General features: G+C 45.5%; 1 protein-coding gene across 1 annotated transcript; it reads left to right on the forward strand.

The window, feature by feature from the left end:
- The first annotated feature begins 13,009 nt into the window (after positions 1-13,009).
- Positions 13,010-17,479, forward strand: LOC105487006 (developing brain homeobox 1). The gene is made up of 4 exons (XM_011750269.2): positions 13,010-13,528; positions 14,186-14,287; positions 16,231-16,433; positions 16,900-17,479. Exons 1-4 carry the CDS (start codon positions 13,162-13,164, stop codon positions 17,257-17,259), a joined length of 1,032 nt encoding a protein of 343 aa, XP_011748571.2. The 5' UTR covers positions 13,010-13,161; the 3' UTR covers positions 17,260-17,479.
- Positions 17,480-22,464: the final 4,985 nt, after the last annotated feature.

A 22,464-nucleotide genomic window follows, 5' to 3' on the forward strand; every position in this document is an offset into this window, starting at 1 on the left:
AGCCTGCCTGGAGCCAGAAGTGCAGGACCTGCTATCCTCTAACCAAGTCGTCCTCAAATGGGTTAAATAGCGGCCCCCCAACCTCACGCCCCCGGGAACATTTGGCAGTTTCTGGATGTATTAGTCCATTCTCATGCTCCTAATAAAGATATACTCGAGAATGGGTAACTAATAAAGGAAAGAGGTTTAATTGACTTTCAGTTCAGCATGGCTGGGGAGGCCTCAGGTAACTTACAATCATGGTGGAGGGGAAAGCAAACATGTCCTTCTTCAGATGATGACAGGAGAGAGAAGAATGACAGTCAGTGGGGCGGGGCAGCACCTTATAAAACTACCAAACCTCGTGAGAACTCACTATCACGAGAACAGCATGAGGGTAACCACCCCCAGGATTGAATTACCTCTCACCAGGTCCCTCCCACAACAGGTGGGGATTGTGGGAACTACAATGAAGATGAGATTTGAGTGGGGACACAGCCAAACCATATCACTGGAGACATTTCTGACCATCGTGATGAGGTGTTTGAGAGATGTGCTACTGGTATCTAGTGGGTAGAAGCCAGTGATGCCACTACACATCCTACAATATACCACATGGCTCCACATGATGTTAAAAAATACCTTGCCATAACCAGTCCTTTCCCCAATCCCCCTTTTCCTTAATAACATGCACGTGTTTACAGGAAGTTGGGCCCTTCACTAGCCCCAGGGAGGTGAACCTTGATCTGTTTAATCAAATAATGGTGATTCAATTTTCCTTGCCAGTGACTGGTCAATTAGCACTAAAAGCAATCCTTAGGTTGGGCTTCTGGAAAAGATTTTCCCTGCTGATAAAAGGAAGGAGAATATAATAAATTGGCTCATTCCTCTTCTGCTGAACATTGTCACTGGCTTGTGATGCCTGGAGGTAAGGGAACCATCAGGGACCAATCGGGAACCAGCCAAAGAGGGCAATTCAAACATTAAAGATGGCTGAGCAGAGAAGGGAAGAACCTGAGTCTTTAGTGCTATCAATAAGCTGATGAATTAATGAACTCTGATCTGCCATCCCTTCTCTGTCTGCCTGGGATTCTTCCTTCTGGGATTACCTTCCCGCTGGCTTTCTTGTTTGGGGAAATAATAATTTTCCTTTAGAGTTTATTCTATTTTTGGATGGGTCTTTTGCCACTTGCAGTCAAAGGCATCCTGACTGATAGATATGTCCTAGACACTTGAGATATATGTACTTCAAACTGGAGCCAAGGTAGAACTGGAATTCGTATTTAATTTCCCTTCATCAGAGCAGGAATCCGAGCTCTCCCCCACATGCTTGGTCCCCTGCCCTCACAAAGTTCACTTTTTAAAAATCTAGTAACTACTTCTGTGAGTAAGTGGGTGCTAGAAATGCTGCATCCACTTATTTAGACTGTTGTAAAGATTAAATGAGTTGATATCTAAGCACTTAGAACAGTACCTGGAATTCTGTAAGTGCTAAATATGTGGTCACATCCTTGGTAGTAGTAGTACTGATAGTAGTAGTAGTACTAGTAGTGGAACTCCTGATTTTTATAAGCCAGTGAAACTTTGTTGCTGAATGCCTTCTGGGTGTCAGTTTGGCTAGGCTTATGAGTATAATGACATTTTAATCCCTGTTAGTACTTCAAGGCAGAAGAAGAGGGCCCCAGATTAGAATTGAAACCACAGACAACTCTCATCAACCTCCAAAATCCCAAGACTTTCTTAGAGAGTGGTTCTGGGTTGGTATAGAATAATGGTTATGAACATTGGTTCTGGGGCAGAGTACGGAGTTCCAAGCCTCAGCTCTGGCTTTTACTCTCTGTGTGTCCTTGGGCACTGCACGAGTCTGGATTCAATGAGAGGTTCAGAACCAATAAAATATATGCATACATATATCTCTTACATAATACTACGTCAGATATACCTCATATATATCATACATATGTAGCCTATATATAATCTATGTATTATAGAATACATATGTAGCATATATATTATATATCCATATCCATATATATGTATATAGATGTTTTACAGGAGTTTAACCTGATACAATTGTGAGAGCCAACTAAGCATCCTCCATAAGGATGTCACCTTCATGTCTAATGCTGGAGCGCAAGGGGCAGGCAGTCGAGAAGGAATGTTGGACAAAAAGTAAGGGGAGATCAAGAGCAGGATAGAACCACCAGCATGAGCTGGAAGCCCATGAGAACAGACTAAAACCCGTGCTGATCAGTCCCTGCTGCCCCTGTTCTTGTGAGTGTGGAAGTCCTACCAAAGCGCAAGCCCTTCTTCATACAGCTAAACACGCACAACTGGCCCTGGAGTCAAGGAAACTGGGGAGCACAGAGCACTTGCAGGGCCAGCTGCTGCCTCATGCCAGTGAAGTGGCTACAACAGGGCTATCGCTTTTCTTTCACTCTCCAAATTTCTCAGGTTTTCTTTTGTGGCCTACCCTAACTGGAATCACATAGGGAGGGAATCCTGAAAAGTGTAGTTCAACCTAGTCAAGTTAACATGATATAAAGCTACCACAGTTAATATTATTAACTTTCCCTCAGTTTCTGTGTCCTCTCCTTTAAATAAGTAGGAATAACAATAGTATCTACCTCATAAGATTCTTTTGAGGATTATTTTAAATAATGCATGGAAAATATTTAACAAAGTACCAGACACATAGTAAGAAAAGGCATATATCACTATATCACTATCTGAAACTGTGAAACTACTAGAAGAAAACATAGGGGAAAAGCTTCATGACATTGGTCTGGGCAATAGTTATTTTGAATATGACCAAAAAGCACAGGCAACGAAAGTAAAATTAGACAAATGGGGCTGCATCAAACTAAAAAAGTTCCTGTTATTATTATTGGTTTAAGTATTCTTCACCAGGCCGAATGTGGTGGCTCGTGGCTATAATCCTAGCACTTTGGGAGGCCAAGACAGGTGGATCACCACTTGAGGTCAGCAGTTCCAGACCAGCTAGGCCAACATAGTGAAACCGCATCTCTAATAAAAATACAAAAACTTAGCTGGGTATGGTGTCACACACCTGTAGTCCCAGCTACTTGGTAACTGAGGCAGGAGAATTGCTTGAACCCAGGAGGCAGAGGTTGCATTGAGCCGAGATTGCACCACGGTACTCCAGCCTGGGCAACAAAGTGAGACTCCGTCTCAAAAAACAAACAAAACAAAACAAAAATCTTCACCAATATCTAAAAGGAAATCTGGTGTAGAATTAGGAGTTAGAATATTTTGTTTCTTGAGGGGTAAAGGCATTAAACTTCTCATGAATCTAAATATAGGCTGGTCACTGTTATAGGGAATATGTATTTTTTACAATCTTTTATGGTAGGTATTATTATACCTATTTTAGATAAAGCAGTTGGAGAAACTAAGGAACAGGAAGGCTGAGTAACCAGACCCAAGGTCACACAGTTAGTAAGTGGCAATGCTTTATATATATATATATCATCCCAAGAAGAAAAAATATAAGGTGATTAAAACTGAATGATGAGAAAGTAGTATTTAAGTTGTAATTTGAAAGATGAACAAGAGTTAAACAAATTAAGAAGGCAGAAGAAAAAGCACATGCAAAACTAGAGTAGTAAGAAGAAACCTGGCACCTTAGAGGAGAGAGGAGATGGGGATGGCAGGAATATGGGTAAGGAGGGGAGGATGAAGGGGCCATCAGGACCTGCTTCCACTTCATTCTCCGTGGAATAGGAAGGCCCAGGATGGCAGGAACTGTGTATGTCTTGTTACTCCAGCATTCCCAGCACTTGGAATAGCACCTGCTGGCATATGCTAGGGTGTCACTAAATATTTGTTGACTGAAAGAAAGGGTAGAGTGATAAGATCTAATGTATGTTTTAAAATCTCCCTACTTGCTGTAAAGTATGCTATTCCTTGGCTCCTTCTAGTAACAGGGAACTCATTACTTACTTTCTCTTGGCAGCCTTTTAGTATCTGAATACAGCAGTCATATCGTTCTAGGTTTCCATTTCTGCAGGCCAGCAGCCTCAGGTTTTTGGCTTCAGTTTCCCATATTCAGGAACCCTAGTCAATGCTATCCAAAAGAACTTCTGCAAGCATGATATGACCTGATTTCAAAACATACTACAATGCTATAGTAACCAGAACAGCATGGTACTGGCATAAACACAGACACACAGACCAATGGAACATAATTGAGAGCCCAGAAACAAACCCACATGTTTAGCACCAACTGATTTTTGGCAAAGATGCCAAGAACATGTAATGGGGAAAGAATAGTCTCATCAATAAAGAGTTCTGGGAAAACTGAATATCCACATGCAGAAGAATAAAATTAGACTGTTATCTCACACCATATACAAAAATCTACTCAAAACAGATTGAAGATTTAAATGTAAGACCTGAAACTGTGAAACTACTAGAAGAAAACATAGGGGAAAAGCTTCATGACATTGGTCTGGGCAATAGTTATTTTGAATATGACCAAAAAGCACAGGCAACGAAAGTAAAATTAGACAAATGGGGCTGCATCAAACTAAAAAAGTTTCTGCATTGCAAAGGAAAGGGCCAACAGAGTGAAGACAAAACCTACAGAATAAGAGAAAATATTTGTAAACTACACATCTGCTAAGAAGTTAATATCCAAAATACATAAGGAATGCAAATAATTCTATAGCAAGAAAACAGCTCAAATTTTTACATGGGCAAAGGATCTGAATAGACATTTCTCAAAAGAAGACATACAAATGACCAACAGGAATATAAAAAAACTGTTCAACATCACTAATCATCAGGGAAATGCAAATTAAAGCCCCAATGAGATACCATCTCACATCTGTTAGAATGGCTACTATCAAAAAGATAAAAGATGACACGTGTTGGTGAGAATGTGCAGAAAATGAATGTCTCACACACTTTTGGTGGGAATGTAAATTAGTATAGACATGAAAAACAGTATATAGATTCTTCAAAAATTTAAAAATAGAACTACTGTATGATCCAGCACTCCCACTACTGGGTATACATCCAAAGGAAATGAAATCAGTTTGTTGAAGAGATATCTGCATTGTCATATTTATTGCAGCATTATTCATAATAGCCTAGAAATGGAATCAACCTGAGTGTCCATAAGCATATGAATGGATAAAACGTGGTACATATACACAGTGGAATACTATTCAACCACAGAAAGGAATTAAATTTTGTTATTTGTAACAATATGAATGAACTGGGAGGACATTATGTTAAATGAAATAAGCCAAGGCGGACATCACTTTCAAAAATTTTGGTTATGAAAGAAGTATCATGCTTAGACCAAACAGGGACCTTGCTTGGGGCATGTGCTTAAGATAGGTCCCCAGTCTGGGTTCTCTACAGCCCTATGCATCTCCATGGGGCAGGAATCCATGGGGCCACAGAGACACATGTTCACCTAGAGCCTATATATTCCCTTTTAGGCCCAGGAATTCTTTGCCCAAATAGAACCAAGCTCATTTTCAAAGACTGCACAAACCCCTCCCAGGTCTCTCTGCCCAAGGGGTGGATCACATCACTGGTATGCCTATCACCAAATCTAAGGCATAGCCCAGGAATGGCTGTTTGTGGGGCTTGGGGATGGATTTCAGATATTCAGACCAGGTGTCAACACTTCGGGGTGTGTGGCCCTTCATAATGTAGGGTGAGTAGTAAAGTAGGGTGGGATTCCATGTGTAGTCCTCACAGAAGGTAAGCCTCCATCTGTAGGCCTCACAGGAGTTACAGGACATTTCTAAGAAGAGGTAGTTACAGACAGACATAAGGTCAATGGAGAGTCCTTTTGAAAATGAACACAATTTGAAAGAACCAGTGATGAAGGGAATATTAAAGGTAATATAGAGAAAATATGAAGCTATATATAGAAAGAATAATGGAGAACAAGGTCCTTGTATCAGTCAGGATTCCAGCAGCAGATTTTCTAGTGCATATGCAAGAGACTGTTTGTAGAGGTGTGAGTGGGTAAAGGAAATAAACAAAGGATATTAATGTACTTAAAGACCAGCAACAGTGGGAAGCCATTATATCCCATTATGTCCATAGGTGTGAAAGGGCAGAAGGTTGAAAGGACAATGTTGCCAGAGTCCAGTGATCTTGGAAGCTGTAGCTACAGTCCCTCCCAGAAATGCAACTAGGCAAGAAGGGAGTGGGAGGAATAAATACCTCTTCTGCCCTTGAGTTGGTGCTAGTGCTTTCCATTGATAGGAATCAGCTAGAAGAATCTAGCCAGCAAGGTATCCCGTGTCAATGCATGGCCTAGAGGCCAGCCTCTCAGGGCAAAGCAGGAGGGAGAAAGAGTAGACAGTGGGGTTTAGAAGGGTAAACAAAAAATAACCAACCAGCACAGTTACCAAGGAGGCAGGAGGGGGCTTCTCTGCAGGGATGTGAATAGAATGGAGGGTAAGCTGGCAGAAAGGAACCTCTCTGTCTGATGACCATCTCTTTTCTCTCTGCAGTGGGAGGGGAGGTTGATGGTAGATAAAGGTAAGCAGGCAGGCGATTGTCTTATTTCTTTCTGCAGATGGAAGCCGGCATTTGGTCTTGAGGCCTTTGTGTAGTATAGTAATACCATAAATAAAGCTATTTTCCTCATTTCTTACCAATGTAAGAGAATGTCACATTCTCTTATGCCTCCCTCTCCCTTCCCTACACTGACTAAGTAGAACTGTAGAGCAGGCAAAAGTCCCTGGAGATTTCTCCTTCTCTCTTTACTGCATTAAAATCTAAGCCTCAGCCCCAGGCAAATAACTCTCCAGCAATTTAGAGGCTCACACAATCCAGAATATTTCCCTCTCAAGCACTGGCTCATGGTTCAAAACAGCCCCTCTGATAAGTCCCTCCTTTGGCCAAATCAAGACTCCCTACCTGTTAGAAGAAAAAATAATTTTTAAAACTAACTTTCACTACATTTATGAAGAACTAGTAGCTTTGCCTCCAATCCTCCCATGGGTGTCTACCTATTTGTCCCAACAGGGCAAATCTCTAAATCTCAAACGGAGACAAAATGAGCTTTGATGTTTAGAGGCAAGGATGTTTCTCCCGCACTCCTCCAGTTTACGGGTCCTGATTCTAAGCATAATTTCTTTTCCTTCTGTTGGTACTCAGAAAACAATAGCCCAAAATATGGCGCTTTGGCATGCTGAGTGCTTTGAACAAAGGAGACTGAAAGTCCTCAGAAATAAGCCTCAGACACAAAGTCTCTCACTGACCTTCTTCTGCCTCTCCCACTTCTCCTTCTGAAGTACAGGGAGTGAGTGGCTTGCTCTGAAATTCCCTTATCTGACTGAAGGAAGTTCTTCCAAAAGAAACACAACTATCTTCAGCCCCCTCCCTAAGAATCTCATCAAACCATCAGGGAAGATTAATCACTTGGGAAAGGATTGCAAGTCATCACCACACCCAACAAGCTCTTCTTATTCTTCTGGAGGCTGCTCCAAAACAGCTTTTAAAAAGAAATTAAAAAAAATTTTTTTTTTTAGAGACAGAGTCTCAATATGTTGCCCAGCCTGGTCTCAAACTCCTGGAATCAAGTGATCTGTCCACCTCAGCACCCCAGAGTGCTGGGATTACAGGTGTGTGCCACTGCACCAGGCTAACTTTTGTTTTTTTAAGCAGAGATAACTTATGTACATCATAAGACAACCTTCATTCACAGCACAGTTCTGCTCCTCTTGCCTTGGACAAAAGCAGCCCTTTCAGAGAAAGATTCTATACCCTTTCCCACCCAGCACCAATTTCACCTTCATCCAAGCCTCTTTAACCAGAAAATTCCAGGAGAGAACATCAATAGTTCCAGCTTGGGGTTAGGGGAAGGCAGAAAAGGCAAGAGAGGGAAAAGATGATGGAGCATGGCGTGGAAGGGGCTCATTGTGGCACTCCACCAGTAACCAAAGCAGCTAAAAAGTGAGGCCCAGGACAAGGGGAGTGGGCCAGGGAAGATCCCCTCCCACTTCTCACCAAGAACTGGAGAGGAGCAGTAGGCAGGGCAGCCTTTTTGAAGGGAGGGATGTGGACCAGAATGTGAGGGTGGCGTGACCTCCAGGCTTTTGCTCTTGGTACCCAGTGTATCCTGAGACCCCAGGAATGAGAACCCAGTGTGTGCAGTCCTCCCCAGCTGGCAGATTTGCCTTAGGCCTCTAGAGTACTCCACTTTCCTCCCCTCCACCAAGGCAGCACCCTAGAACCTGGAGGTGCTGTCCTTCCTGTCATCACACTGGGCTCAGGGACTGGGAGTTGCTGGGCCCCTTCACAACGCAACAAAGAGTTGAGGGTTTTTAAACCTCAGGAAATCAGATTTGAAAGGGCTCTTAGAGAGCTTTCTAGGGCAACCCCTTGTTTTACCCATAGGGACACCGAGGCCCAGGAGACAAGAACGTTTTCTAAAGACATACAGTAAAGTGAAATGCATCCAAATGTGAGTTAAAAGAATATTTAGATGCTGGAGGATCACTTGAGGCCAGGAGTTGGAGACCAGCCTGGACAACAAAATGAGACTCTGTCTTTATTATTATTTTCTTTTTTTAAAAAGAAGAATATTTAATCCTGCAGTCTGTGAAAAGCTGGTTAAACAAGGAGAAACAATGGCTATGTTTAAAAAGCTTTAAAAAGGAGCAGTATGAAATTAATTTCCCAGACAAGGGGGCAGAGATAATGATAGAGAGAGAGAGCACTCAAGGCTGGGCTTACCAAAATTTAATTTTGATTATTTTGAACGGTCTCATATATCTTTGGCCCAACATGGTTTTAATATTGCTGGGGCAGAGGGTTGTCCAAGAAGGTAGTTAAAGTAAACTTTCTCCAAGTCCGCACTGCAAGCCCTGTGCCACCCTACAGAGATCCCCTTTCTTCGGGTTAAAAAAATATAATAATAAAAAAAAAGTAAAAGAAAACACCAAAAAAACCCACACACACACACACACACAAACAACACACAGTTAACCACCTGTCAGGGCTGAGGATACAATGAGGCTCCTTGAAAAAGAGCTTTTCATGCATGCGTAATATATTTGTTCAGCTATTCACTTAATGAAGCTGATAAATGTGATGCAAGACAATAGTCAAGTTAATCTATTTAGTAAAATGTTTTGAGACTTTCAGGCTATGTTAAGGAGGGGAGCGTCCGGCGACATTTTCATTTAAATGCGCTCATCTCCTCTCTTAGGCAGCACAAGGGGGTTCAGACAATCTATGTGAATATAATTTCTTATAAATGTGTCTTTAATGGGTTTAATTCACCCTTGCCAGCTGTTTTGGGGGCTATTTTGTAAGAGCAAAACAAACGTTTCGGGCTTGGAAAGCTAGTTAAAATTAGTTTCGGTCAGCGAGGCCAAGCTATATTTCCTGCAAACCATCTGCTTGATTGGCACAATAGAAGGATTTTCAAGGAAAAAGAGGGGAGTGCGTGTGAAAGGGATGGGGGGTGAGGGGGGAGACACTAGAAAGAGCTGGGGCAGCGGTAGCTCCTAGTGGCCTATTCTGAAGGTGAACCCCTTAGAGCTGTCTTAATAGAGAGGCTTGCAAAGAGGGACTGGGGCGGTAGGAAAGCTCTTTCAGTCCGAGCCTCGCAGCCCTCCTCCTTCGCCTGGCCCGTTAGCTCCCTGCCCCCACCCCCTCACTCCCCCACCCCAAAGCCAGGCGTCGGGCGCTTTTCCCTGTCACCGCCCGGCGTCCGGCCAATCTTCCAAAATGTGCTCTCACTCTGTTGGCTGCTACGGCAGGGAGCGTGGAGGCCTGGGGGTCCGAAGCCTGCGAAGGGTGACCTTAGCGTTGCAGCCTTCCCGAAACGGACACTTGCCATCTTTTCAGAGGGCGGGGAAGCTCACTCCACTCTCTACTTTGTAGTGTCCGTTTCGCCTCGCTTGCTGGCCTTCGCTTATCCAAGAATTCCAGGCACGGCCAGCACTGGAGAGGGCCGCGCTGCTGCTAGGACTGCACTGCGCCCAGGGCAGCAACATGCTCGCTCTCCCCTGCGATGGGGGAAAGGAACCCCCAGAGTGCGTTCCGACACGCTCTTTCTACTATCCAAGGGAGGTTTCGGCAGCTTTGGCCACCTAGGCCCGGGGAACCCCAGCCGGATCTGCTGCGGCCTCCCCCGCAGCCTAGGCAAGGACCTTAAACCCCAAACCAGGGCCTCCGATTCTCTCTTTTCCCCTCCCGTCTTCTTTTCCCTTGAAAGAGAAATAGAAAGCTCAGCCTTGAGACAAACACTGCGAGTGATTTCTCCGAAATAAACTTGAAGATAACGACATAACAATGAATGGCAGGACGCACGAAACCCCACGGGCTCAGGTCAAATGGCATTAGTCACAGGTCTTAGCAGCAGCCGCCGCGCCGCGCCGCGCTGCGCAACCCCTTAGGCTATCGCGGAGTTTGAAAAGACGCGTTCAAGGAGATCACTTAAAGTAAGATCCTTTCGTCCAATTTCTTGCTTCCCTAGGATTTATTTTGCCTTTTCACGGGCGGCCAGCCCTCGCGCCCTCGCCCCCGCCCTCACTTTTCCTCTTTGGCGCTTTAGGAATTCTTTAGGAGGCTGTGGAGACCGACCCCAGGAAACAGGGTCCACGTGGATCGCAGCAAGGGGTTGATCCACCCTCCAAAAAATGGCAGGGTAGATTTTTAAAACCCGAAAAGTTAGTAGCAGTTAGTCTATAGTGAGGCAGAATGGCGGGGGCTTGGGGCGGGGGCTAGGGGGTGGCATGAAGCCTGTCAACGGGCAGGAAACTACACCCCGGCAAACGCCCCAACAGGGAAGGAGGAGGTGGGAAGGGCTCACGCTGACTTCAAGTTCTTACCGTTCCCCCCCTCCAAAAAAACAAAATCCAAGTTGATTTTGGCAAATATAGACTATTCTGATCATCCGGAAGACTTGGACAAGCGCTTCACCGGTAGGGAATCAAACGTCCTGAAGCCCCCGGAGCGTCCTTCTGGGAACTGGCAATTGCCCAAGTCCTTAAGACGCGGAGAGAAAAAGGGGTGGGGGGCAGAGGGAAAGGGAGTGGGAAAAGGAGGGAGGTGGGCCTGAGGAAAAAAGGACGGGAGAGGAAGGGAGAGAGCCAGTCTTATTGCAGTGGGAAGCTTTCTCGTGGCAAGGTTAAAGTGCAGGAGTTCAGATAGCTTATACTTTTCTCACATATGTTATTGCAAACTTCAAAAAGAGGAACTTCTGACGTTCTTCGACAGATCTCCCTTTTCCGTTTCCAGGGAGGCGCTTCCCATATTTAAATAGCCCCTTATTTAAAAGTTGTTTCTTTCCTGATTGGTTTTCTCCCTCTGCCCATGAGCGTGAGCAGTCTTGGGCTCAGAAACTCCGTACTTACGTCATCTTCTAGCATTAATTCGCCTCTGGAGCCGGGCCCTAAATAACTTTTTAATTTGAATCAAGGGAGAGTTTTAGCGGGCTCCGTTTCTGGTTTAATGTGATATAAATCGCAGATGCACTTTTATTGAATGGTTAAAGCAGCGACATGGAGATCATCAACACAAAACACCCCGAACAAAACCATCGAGAGAAATAAAGCTGGTTAATAAGATTTTTCAGAAAGCTTTGTGTTAAAAAGCAAAAAGGAAAACCAGCTGAAGGTGACAGTTAGTTCATGGTTAATAGGATCAGGGCGGCCTGGCGGGGCTGCACACTTCTCTTTGGGGAGGTTCAGCCACACTAAAGAGATGAATGGGACATTTAACACATCTGTTATCTCGCCGAACAGAGAAATGGGGGGAATCGAGTCTTAGTGCCACCTCAGCCCCAACCAGAGGAAAGCGAAGGGACTGTCTCCAGGAAGATTCTTGTTTGAAGCCCCACATTCAGAGGAGGCTTTCCTGGGGTAGACCAACATTCTTGGGAACCGCATCCCTTCCCTCTGGTTTTCACGTGTTTGTGCGTTGTAGTTAATTAAGAAGCTGCCAAATCTTGGGCCAAGTTAAGCGCCCCGCAAGTGGTAGGGTTCGCTGCTATGACTTAAAATGTCAGGGCTGTGAGTTTCAACTTAAAATGCCGAGAGCTCTCTGTGGTTGGAGAACGGCCAGCATAGCACTCACAGCCATTGGATACCCTTGCCGGAGGCAGTTTCCGGTCAGCCTGAGCTGTTTTCAAGCGGAATCCTGCCGCCCCGCAGCCCAGCGCAGCTCTCCTCCGCTCCTCCTTCAAGGTGAGGTGCGGAGAGCCCCTTGCAGAAACTCCTAGAGAAAATCGTTTTCCAAGTTGCCGGGAATTTGAAGGAGACTCGTTTTACTGTTCAGGTATCCACCAACGCTCAAACTCAACCCGTCTCCCGAGATGAAATAACTCCAGACCTCTCCCCCACTCTTACGGACACACATCCAGTGGTCCCAAAGCATCCACTTCCAAGTCTCCCTGAGTCGTCAGAATGGGACTTCTAACACTGATTTCACTCACCCCTACATCTGCTTTACGCTTCAGCTGGATTAACGGATAGGGTTAGGGACCGGAAAGGGAGTATATTTTTATGTCCACTGACTTGAAACTTTTCATTGCCCCACCCCCATAAGAGGGAGGGTAACTTTGCTGATAGCCTGAAGATGTATTTCTATGAATATTTATTGATTTATTTTCCAGGCTTAGCGGGGGAGCTGCAAATAAATTTAGTGCGTTCTTTAAATAATTCCTTTTCTATGAGGCAAGATGTCATCTGAAACTTCTAAATAGGCATTTAATTAGCCCGGGTGTTGCTTCGGAACAAAAACCTTCCGCGAGAGCTTTGGGGGCGCACTGTATTGCAAAGAGGCGGTCGATATGCAGAATTGATGCGCGCGGGCCTTTGTTGCCGGCCCATTGTGCGGGCCATGCTTATGAAGACTAATCCAATCATAAATTGCACCCCTGCGCCAATCAGAGCGTCCAGAGCCTCCGGCGAATGAAGCTCGAGTGGAGAACTTTGTTGAACTTCATTGTCAGAGCTGTCACTTTTCAAAGTGCTTTAGCGGGCGGGCCACTATAAAACCATCACCTCGACGGGAGGACCACGGAGGACTCGCAGACGCCCAAGTGGGATTGTTACTTGGAGACGTTTGCTAAGCCCAAGAGAGAGGACACTGCGGGGGCGGGAGGGGCGGGAAGCGAGGTGTTTACCCTCCGGCCACTGAAAGAAGGGTTATTTCGCCCGCCCCGCGCCTACCATGATGTTCCCCGGCCTCCTCGCGCCCCCCGCCGGGTACCCTAGCCTCCTGCGGCCCACGCCCACCTTGACGCTGCCCCAGTCCTTGCAGTCGGCATTTTCTGGCCACTCCAGCTTCCTGGTGGAGGATCTGATCCGCATCAGCCGCCCCCCCGCCTACCTGCCCCGCAGCGTGCCCACCTCCAGCATGTCGCCGCCCAGGCAGGGGGCCCCCACGGCCCTCACCGACACGGGGGCCTCGGATCTGGGCTCCCCGGGTCCCGGGAGCCGGCGGGGCGGCTCTTCGCCGACTGCCGTCTCGCCCGCCAGCGAGACCACGTTTCTGAAGTTTGGAGTGAACGCCATCCTCTCCTCGGGGCCCAGAACAGGTAAGCGAGGGCAGAACCCTGAGGGCCCGTTCAGGTACCAGGCATGCGCGGAGTCCTCCTGGCCTCAGTTTCCTCTAGCGAGCGGGCCCCCACACACATATCGGTGCACACACATACGCACGAACTCTGAGACCCTACGTCAGGCAATATGAGAATAGTCCAGTCAATTCCGGGGAAGAAAAGCCTCCAGGCTCTCCCCATCCTCGGAATGAACTGGAGCACACGCAGTCTCATCTGGTGTAGTAACGCTGAGCGCACGCCCCTGGACGTCTGCGTTTCTGCCTTCGAGCTTCTAGGAGAGTTTTTTTTTTTTTTTTTTAACTCAATATGATATGTTTATTGGATTAGCTAATATTATAAATCTCCAGTTTCTTTCATCCCCACTCAGTCCTACCTATCTCGTTAGTGCCCAGGATGGAGATTGGGGTAGAGTGGGACTGCGCAGAGAATTATGTTGGGGGCAAAGAAAAGAGTTTTACAGATAAGACAATGTTGGGAAGATTTATTTTACCCTGTCAACATATAAGAAAGATGTCTTTGAAACCAGATGAAGGGCTAATTATATCGTGCGTTCAGTGTGCTATACAATAGGCAAGTACGTAATCAGATTCTTTCCGTCTCCCTCTCTCCTTTCTGCCCCCCTCCCCTGCCCGCCAGAAACATCCCCAGCCTTGCTCCAGAGCGTCCCTCCCAAGACCTTCGCATTTCCCTACTTCGAAGGGTCCTTTCAGCCTTTCATCAGATCTTCTTATTTCCCAGGTAGGTCTTGTCCCCCTTCTTTGCGCGAGGCAGGGCGGCGCCCCAGCCCCGGCCCATTGCTCCCTGCTCCGAAGCCATATTTCTCCGTCCACCCCTCGGGGTTATGCTCTGGTTCAGAGGTTGCGAGGCGTACAACATTCATGAATCCGTCTCGCCAATTTGATGCCCTATTTAGCACAAGCAGTGACTGCTTGACACTTTGCACCAATTCCCTGCTCTACAAATTAGCAGGAATTGTCATGGTCCCAATTTGAGGCGGTTCCCTTCCCGGCGAGGAGCTGTTGGCATCCCTTCACGCCGCCGTTTTCCCACAGAGTCAGCGCACTTGGCCACGATTCCCCACAAAGGTTTCAGCACCATGACCAATTGGTCAGCTCCTCCGGGCAGCCACACACAGACCGGCCCTAGTCCCTCCACGCCGCCGAGAGACACCTACCAGCCGGGGCTAATTTCTCTTTAAGACTCATTCAGGTCTTCGGGCTTTTCACAAGACCACATGGGGTGCCCTCTTGTGTGGGATGCCTAGGGCTGCCCAGTGGGAGGGGGACTAGATCCTCCCCCAATCCCAACTTTCTATTTCCAGCCTGATTTCCAAACCCCTTCTCGTACTCCTTTCTCACTCTGTCTTATAAAACAACGTTGATCTTGAAAAATAAGAAGCAGTTGGAAGAAAGCCCATAATTGTCTCCCAGCCTAAAGGAGCAATACCTTAAACAGCTTCCACCAGGTTTTCTTCCTGTAACCTCACTGATGATTCAAACTATGGCTCTAAAACTCTGCCACTGATCAAAACTAAAAGGGAGGCAGAAGAGTCCCTATAAAGAGAAGAAAAACTGGGTATGGCCTGCGGGGGATGGGTAAAAGCACGACAGCATTCCCAAATATCAGCAAAAGAAACAAGCAATTGATTTTTTAAAGGGGGAGAGAGAATTCGCCACCCTCCCCCCCCCAGCACCACCACCACCACCACCACCACCATTCACACTGCTGCTAATAATGGAATTTGCTCCCTTTCTCCCTCATCTCAATGCTCTAACAAAAACAACCCGAGCTTTATAAATAGCTTTTCATGTCCATTTAATGAAAACGATTCGGGGAAGAGAAGCCTCTGCCATCAGTATTCTCCCAATGGTCTTGGCCTGCAGTTGTGTTTAGTTTGAAAGTGTAAATCTCTTTTGTCCCAGTAATATATGGCTTTCGCTGCTTGTCCTCAGTCTTTTTCTGTTAGTTCATTACTACACAATTACCATTCACGCTTCATTAGAGTCTCTGTTTCTTTTTGTTTTGTTTTTTTCTTTCGCTTAAAGCGAAACTCTCCCCCCTTTTATCATACCAATACCCATTGGGAAGCAGTCAATGTGCTAATTAGCTGCCACTTTTCATGTATTCGGGCCGAATTCTTTACGTTTCGTGGGGGAGGGGAGGAAGGATTAATATTAAAAAGATGAATACTTATTGGATTTTTCAAAAAAATCTAAATCGGATTTTTCCCTCTTTATCAAAATAGTAAAGCACCTCATTTTCATCTAAAGAATGCAAAAGCCACTGAAATGATAAAAGCTTAGGGGAGAAACCCAGTGGCCTCGGTTGGATATTTTATTTTTATTTTTGTAATTTATTTTTTCTATTGCTGTTTTAGCTGATGTACGCAGGTTTGTTTCCCTGGGTCCACTGAATGGAAAAATGAAACAGGCTATTGTGGGGGCTATTTTCTGTGTTTCCGTGGTTTTACCTAATCCGGGTTTGCACGGTTGAAAGGGAAAGTTATTTGGGCGGAAAGCGCTTTTCACTCTCGCAGGTTTGTAGGTTCGTGGCCTATTCTCCAGGGGGAGAAAAAGGAGCGCTTTAAAGAGATGAAGGGATCAGAGCGAAAAGCCAGGGAGAGCCGTGTTGGGGATGGGGGGCGTACGCCCACTCACTCGCCACCTCCCCCCACCCTGCAGCGTCCTCCAGCGTCGTGCCCATCCCCGGGACCTTCTCCTGGCCGCTGGCGGCGCGCGGGAAGCCTCGGCGGGGCATGCTGCGTCGAGCAGTCTTTTCCGACGTGCAGCGCAAGGCGCTAGAGAAGATGTTCCAGAAGCAGAAGTACATCAGCAAGCCCGACCGCAAGAAGCTGGCGGCCAAGCTGGGCCTGAAAGACTCGCAGGTGAGCGCAGTTCCTCCACAGCACCACCCCCCCTGCCCCCGCCCTTCACCCCTCCCAGGCACACCTGTCAATTGCAAGGGTTCGGAAACCGCTTAGGTCCCACTGTACAGATGGGAAAACCGAGGCCTAGAGAAGGAGTGAGTACACGGGCCACTACCCTCTAAGCTCCGCAGGATAGAACTCTTCTCTCCCCACCCCCACTTCCCTCCTTCTCTCCCAGGCTCAGCGGTCCCCCAACCCCGCCCTTCGGGGCAGGATGGCAGCAGGTGGGGCAAAGGAAACCGCGCGCTGATGCGGGGGCGGAGTCAGTGCGGGGATCCACCTGTACTCATTTCTGGGGGTGGGGAGCGGACACAGCCGGAAGGACAGAGCCTGCTCCCCACTCCACTCCCCGCCCCGTGCGTCCCCCGGGGCCCCAGATATGACCGCTGCTTCTCCCTTCCTCTTGCCTGCCGGGACATCCTAGGTGAAAATCTGGTTCCAGAACCGACGCATGAAATGGCGGAACTCCAAAGAGCGCGAACTCTTGTCTAGCGGGGGCTGCCGCGAGCAGACCCTGCCCACCAAGCTCAATCCGCACCCGGACCTCAGCGACGTGGGCCAGAAGGGTCCTGGGGACGAAGAGGAGGAGGAGGAGGGTCCGGGCAGCCCCCGCCACCGCCTGGCCTACCACGCGTCCCCCGACCCCCCGCACCTGCGGGACCCACGGCTGCCAGAGCCGCTGCCCCCCTCGCCCGCGCACTCGAGCAGTCCTGGGAAACCTTCGGACTTCTCAGACTCCGAGGAGGAAGAGGAGGGAGAAGAGGAGGAAATCACCGTGTCCTAGAAGCCGCTCGCACTCCAGAGTACTGTTTTTAAGTGCTTTGAAATTGAAGAGGTGGGGTCCAGTCTGCGCGTTCACTTTTGCCCGTGCCCAGATGCTGCCTCTCTCGACTGTAGAACCATCACCTCGTTGAGGGCGCCACCGGCCCTGCAGTAGCCCCAAAGAGACATTTCCTTCCCAAAAAAAAAAAACAACTCCCAATAGTCCTCCCCACGTAAGTTAACTTTAAGTTTTGGTCCCAGCCTTAACTTTTCAGCAAGGGCTCCATTCTATTTTGTTTATTGCAAACTGTTTTAAACAGTGGGGTGTCCTACGTCCCATGGCCTGGACCTTACTATGAGACAGGCCCTGCTGGTCGTTAGCAGCAACCACCCTATATGGTAGGAAATTTGTTTATGGAGGAGGAAACCGAGTTAGGAGTGAAAACACCAAATCATATAACTAACTCCAACAACCTTGACTGTCTAGATCCCTCCACCTCCCCTAATAGGTAGCAAGGGGCTCCTATTCCACTCCAGTCTCTCATCTCCACCCCCCACCCCACTCCTGTCTCCCCATAGGTGTTCTCTTAGAAAGCTCAAGATTTTCAAAAAGGAAAAAACAAAAACAAAAACAGTATATATATATTAGTGCCTTCTGGTCCAAGGCACAACATACATATTGAGTCTTCTCTGTCACCTTCCAAAAGCTCTCTGGGGAAAGAAGTGAGTTCTCTAAAGGGGGAGAAGGAGCAGTCTCTATTCTTGTATGTGTGTTTTAAAGCTTTTTCTTTTTATTTTCTGTATCCACGGTATACACACCACACACTCTACCTTGTGCCCTTTTGTTATTCCTAGGGAGGTGTTGCTGAGCTGCAAACCTCCTGGGAAATGGGCACGGTGTGGACAGAGAGACCTACACAGCCTCTTTGATTTTTTTTAACCGAACTTTGCTGTCTTTGCACAGCTCTTATGAACTGTACACTATTTTGTACACATATGTTGTATGGATATTTTATACCAAGGAGATTGTGAATGACTTTAAAGGACGGACCAGATTTCTTTCTCACTCTTTTTTTTTTTGCAATGGCTTTTAAACTTTAAAAAGGTAGCTGTTTAATTGTATAACTTATAAAGAAATACTTATTTTGTATTTTTACCATGTACAGATTTTTATATATGTATATATGTATCAAATGAACAAATGCCAAATAAAAAGTAGAATGGATGAAATCAATGGTCAACTGATGTCATTAATTCACAGAATGGTAGAGCTGAAAGGAATGGAGCTATTCTAGCCCCAAGGCTGGGTTTCACAGGAGGTAAGCTGAGGTTCAAGAGGTGCAGCCACTTGTCCAAAGCCACCCAGCTAGTAAGTAGCCATGCTGGAACTAGAAACCATCTGACTCTCAGGCCAGTGCCTTTTCTGTTTTCCTGTATCTTAAAGTAACCATATTTGCTATGTTACAAGTAAAGGAGCTCCAGAGTGATACCAAAAGTTGAATTTGCAATAAGCCACCTCCTCTCCTCTAAGGACTGAAATGATGGGCTAGGAGAAATTCATGCAAGTCAGTCTACGTGGCTCAAGTTTGTAATAGTTTTTCTTTTCCTCCTTGAAGGCATTTTTCCTGGTCCTCAGGGAAGCTTCAGAACTGGTCTTGACTCATTCCTTCTGTGTATGACCTGATTTCTTCAGGAATGTCATCTACAGGCCTGACATGGGAGCCCAGATATTGACTCTGGGGTCTGCATATGAAACAAAAGTTCTTTAAAGACTAGTTTTCAGCAGGAATGATTTCTTTAACCAGCAAGCTAGGGAGTAAAGAACATCAGGTTAGATCCTGGCAGGGACTTTTGTGCCCTTGAGAATTTGGTCTCTGCCGCATCAGCCACACACACCCATGTTTCTTTGCAATCCTAATCCAAACTCATGGTAGTTTGTATTATATTTGAAATTTGAATATATTCTATTTTATATTAACCCTATTTTCAAATAACTCAAACCACCTCCATGTTAAGACGCCCTGCTGGGCTTGTTCCTGATGTTGGTGATCACTTTTCATTATTGTTATACACGATGTTGTGAAGTTGAAGAAAATAATTGTTCTTTCATAATCGTAATTCAAAAAACCTCCTGCATTTCCCCATCAACAGACACAAAAGTGTTCAGCATGGTCAGCATTCAACCCAAGTTAGTGCTTTCCTTTCAGATAGGACTCTGAAGGATTCAGGCTGTTTTCTATCTCTCTGCTGTTGCCTGGATGTCCAACATGAGAGCCTGACCGTAAGCCTGACCTGGCCTACCTTTCCCTTTCTGCCAGCTCAAAAATTCTTTCTTATAGTCAAGAATCACATTCAGGCACAGGTGCACATTAGTGTCTACATCTGGAGTCAAAGCACTCTGAAGGCATAACCATGTTCATTGCAGTATTATTCACAATAGCCAGGAGGTGGAAACAATCCAAAGATCCACGAGTGGGTGGATGAATGGATACATACAATGTGATATATACATACAATGGAATATTATTCGGCCTTAAAAAAGAAAGACATCCTGTCACATGCTACAACGTGGGTGAACCTTGAAGACATTACATGAAGTGAAATAAACCAGTTACAAAAAGACAAACTGTGCATGATTCCACTCATATGAAGTATCTAAAGTAGTCAACTCAGAGAAACAGTAGAATTGTGGTTCCAGGGGCTGGAGGAGGGGGAAATAGAAAGTTGTTTGTTGTTCAATGAATATAGAGTTTCACTCTTACAAGATGAAAAAGTTCTAGAGATTTGTTGCACAGCAATGTGAATATAGTTAGCACTACTCAACTGCACACTAAAAAATGATTAAGGTAGTACATTTTACGTTATGTGCATTTTTTTTTTACCACAATGCTAAATTAAAAATTTGTTTTATAGGCCGGGCGCGGTGGCTCACGCCTGTAATCCCAGCGCTTTGGGAGGCCGAGGCGGGCGGATCACAAGGTCAGGAGATCGAGACCACGGTGAAACCCCGTCTCTACTAAAAATACAAAAAATTAGCCAGGCGCGGTTGTGGGCGCCTGTAGTCCCAGCTACTTGGGAGGCTGAGGCAGGAGAATGGCATGAACCCGGGAGGCGGAGCTTGCAGTGAGCCGAGATCGCGCCACTGCACTCCAGCCTGGGCGACAGAGCGAGACTCTGTCTCAAAAAAAAAAAAAAAAAAAAAAAAAGAATTTGTTTTATTAGAAAAATAACTCACATGCTAGAAGAATTGAAAATCTAGCAACCATCAGCATTATGGCAGGCAAGTGAAAAATGTGAGATAAGCAATATTATAAGACAATGTAGAAGTCAAAGCACTGAAGATATACATACAGTGCTTTTTAAAATCAATAAAATGTAGAAAAGGAAAAAATACTTGAGTTTTTTGGTTTGTTTGCTTTTCGGTTTTGTTTTTTGTTTTTGAGATAGAGTCTCACTCTGTTGCCCAGGCTGGAATGTAGTGGCATGATCTCGGCTCACTGCAACCTCTGCCTCCCAGGTTCAAGTGATTCTCCTGCCTCAGCCTCCCAAGTAGCTAGGACTACAGGCCCGTGCCACCATGCCCGGCTTAGTTTTGTATTTTTAGTAGAGACAGGGTTTCACCATATTGGCCAGGTTGGTCTCGAACTGCTGACCTCAGGTGATCTGCCTGCTTTGGCCTCCCAAAGTGCTGGGATTATAGGCATGAGCCGCCATGCCCAGCCAATACTCGAGATTTTTGTTTAAAAGCATATATTACTTATATATTCACAAAGTGTTCTTGAGAACTATAAATGCTGTGTTTTGGTTCATTCCTTTAGTGTTTCTTCCATCACAAGGGTGAGGAACATGTTCATTTTACACTGTTCCCCTAATGTCATTCACAGTCCCATACACATATTGGTTATTTGATATGTGTTGAGTGGATAAATAAATTATTATAAAAGGAGGGACAGATCTTCTAGTTATATAGGCAGTGGGTCTCCACGCACACCAACCAGATGGGGCTCATTGTCAGAGTTGATGGCTTAAACATTTTTCTTTTTAAATAAAAAAGGAGAAAAGAGACACTCTAGAATCTAGACTGCAGGTCTGGAAGTTTGAAACTTTTCAAATGAATGTAAGGATTACTTTGGCTGATAAGAAAAAGGGATTAAATTAACAGGTCTGATGTATTTTTAAAAAATCAAACCAATAACTTTGGTCCAAAAAGACTGAAATAGTTACATGTATAAGCTAAAGAATAAGAAATAAATGGTAAAAGAAAAAAAAAAAAGGAGATTTTTATTGAGCACCTACAATGTGACAGGCAGGCAGTCTCCTGGGTGTCTTACACCAGCACTACTCTGTGCATAAGGACCACTTGAGGGTCTCCTTGAAATGCAGATCATGGTTCAGAGCTCTGGGTACCCGCATTGCTAATGTGGTTGATCCACAAAACACACTGTAGCAAAATTTCCATGAGTTTTAACCTCACAGTAATCCTTCTAAGGTAGAGGCATGTTACAGATGCAAAAATTGAGGCTAGGAGTTTTGGTGATATTCCTGTGGTCACCCAGTCAGAATTCAAATTCAGATAATAACAATCCTACTCCCTTGACTAAACTGATTAAAAACACATTTAACTGAAACTCAACCAGTGGGAACTCTCTAATAGAGCTTTATGTCTTTTAATGTTGTGCAGTTATGTGAAAAAAATAAATCATCAATGGTTATTAAAACTTTCTCATGCTTCTAAATGCCCTATCCCACCACCAGATCTCCTTCCTATGGTCCAAACCTGTGATTCTCAAACTTTAGTGTTACAACTCCTTTATATTCTTAAAAATTATTGAAGTCTTAAGGGTTTTTTTTTGTTTTTATAGGTTTTATCTATTGATATTTATTGTACAAGAAATTAAGATCGAGATAAATTTTAAATATTTTACTAATTAAAACAAATCCACTAAATATCAATAAAATATTACATTTTATGACACATACATTATAAAACAAAAAAAGTTAGAAGAGTAGGGCCGGGTGCAGTGACTCGTGCCTGTAATCCCAGCACTTTGGGAGGCCAAGGTGGGTGGATCACAAGGTCAGGGGTTTGAGAGTAGCCTGGCCAACGTGGTGAAACCCCATCTCTACTAAAAAATACAAAAATTAGCCGGGTGTGGTGGCACACACCTGTAGTCCCAGCTAGTCAGGAGGCTGAGGCAGGAGAAATGCTTGAACCCAGGAGGCAGAT

The sequence above is a fragment of the Macaca nemestrina genome, chromosome 12 (genome assembly GCF_043159975.1).
Source record: "Macaca nemestrina isolate mMacNem1 chromosome 12, mMacNem.hap1, whole genome shotgun sequence".
NCBI classification, from domain to species: Eukaryota; Metazoa; Chordata; class Mammalia; order Primates; family Cercopithecidae; genus Macaca; species Macaca nemestrina.

Excerpts from the sequence above, each read along its gene's own strand:
- LOC105487006 (XM_011750269.2), top strand. The coding sequence starts at position 13,162 with ATGATGTTCCCCGGCCTCCTCGCGCCCCCCGCCGGGTACCCTAGCCTC. Across the intron at positions 13,529-14,185 it reads CTCCTCGGGGCCCAGAACAG|AAACATCCCCAGCCTTGCTC; the intron begins GTAAGCGAGGGC and ends CCTGCCCGCCAG. Across the intron at positions 16,434-16,899 it reads TGGGCCTGAAAGACTCGCAG|GTGAAAATCTGGTTCCAGAA; the intron begins GTGAGCGCAGTT and ends GGGACATCCTAG.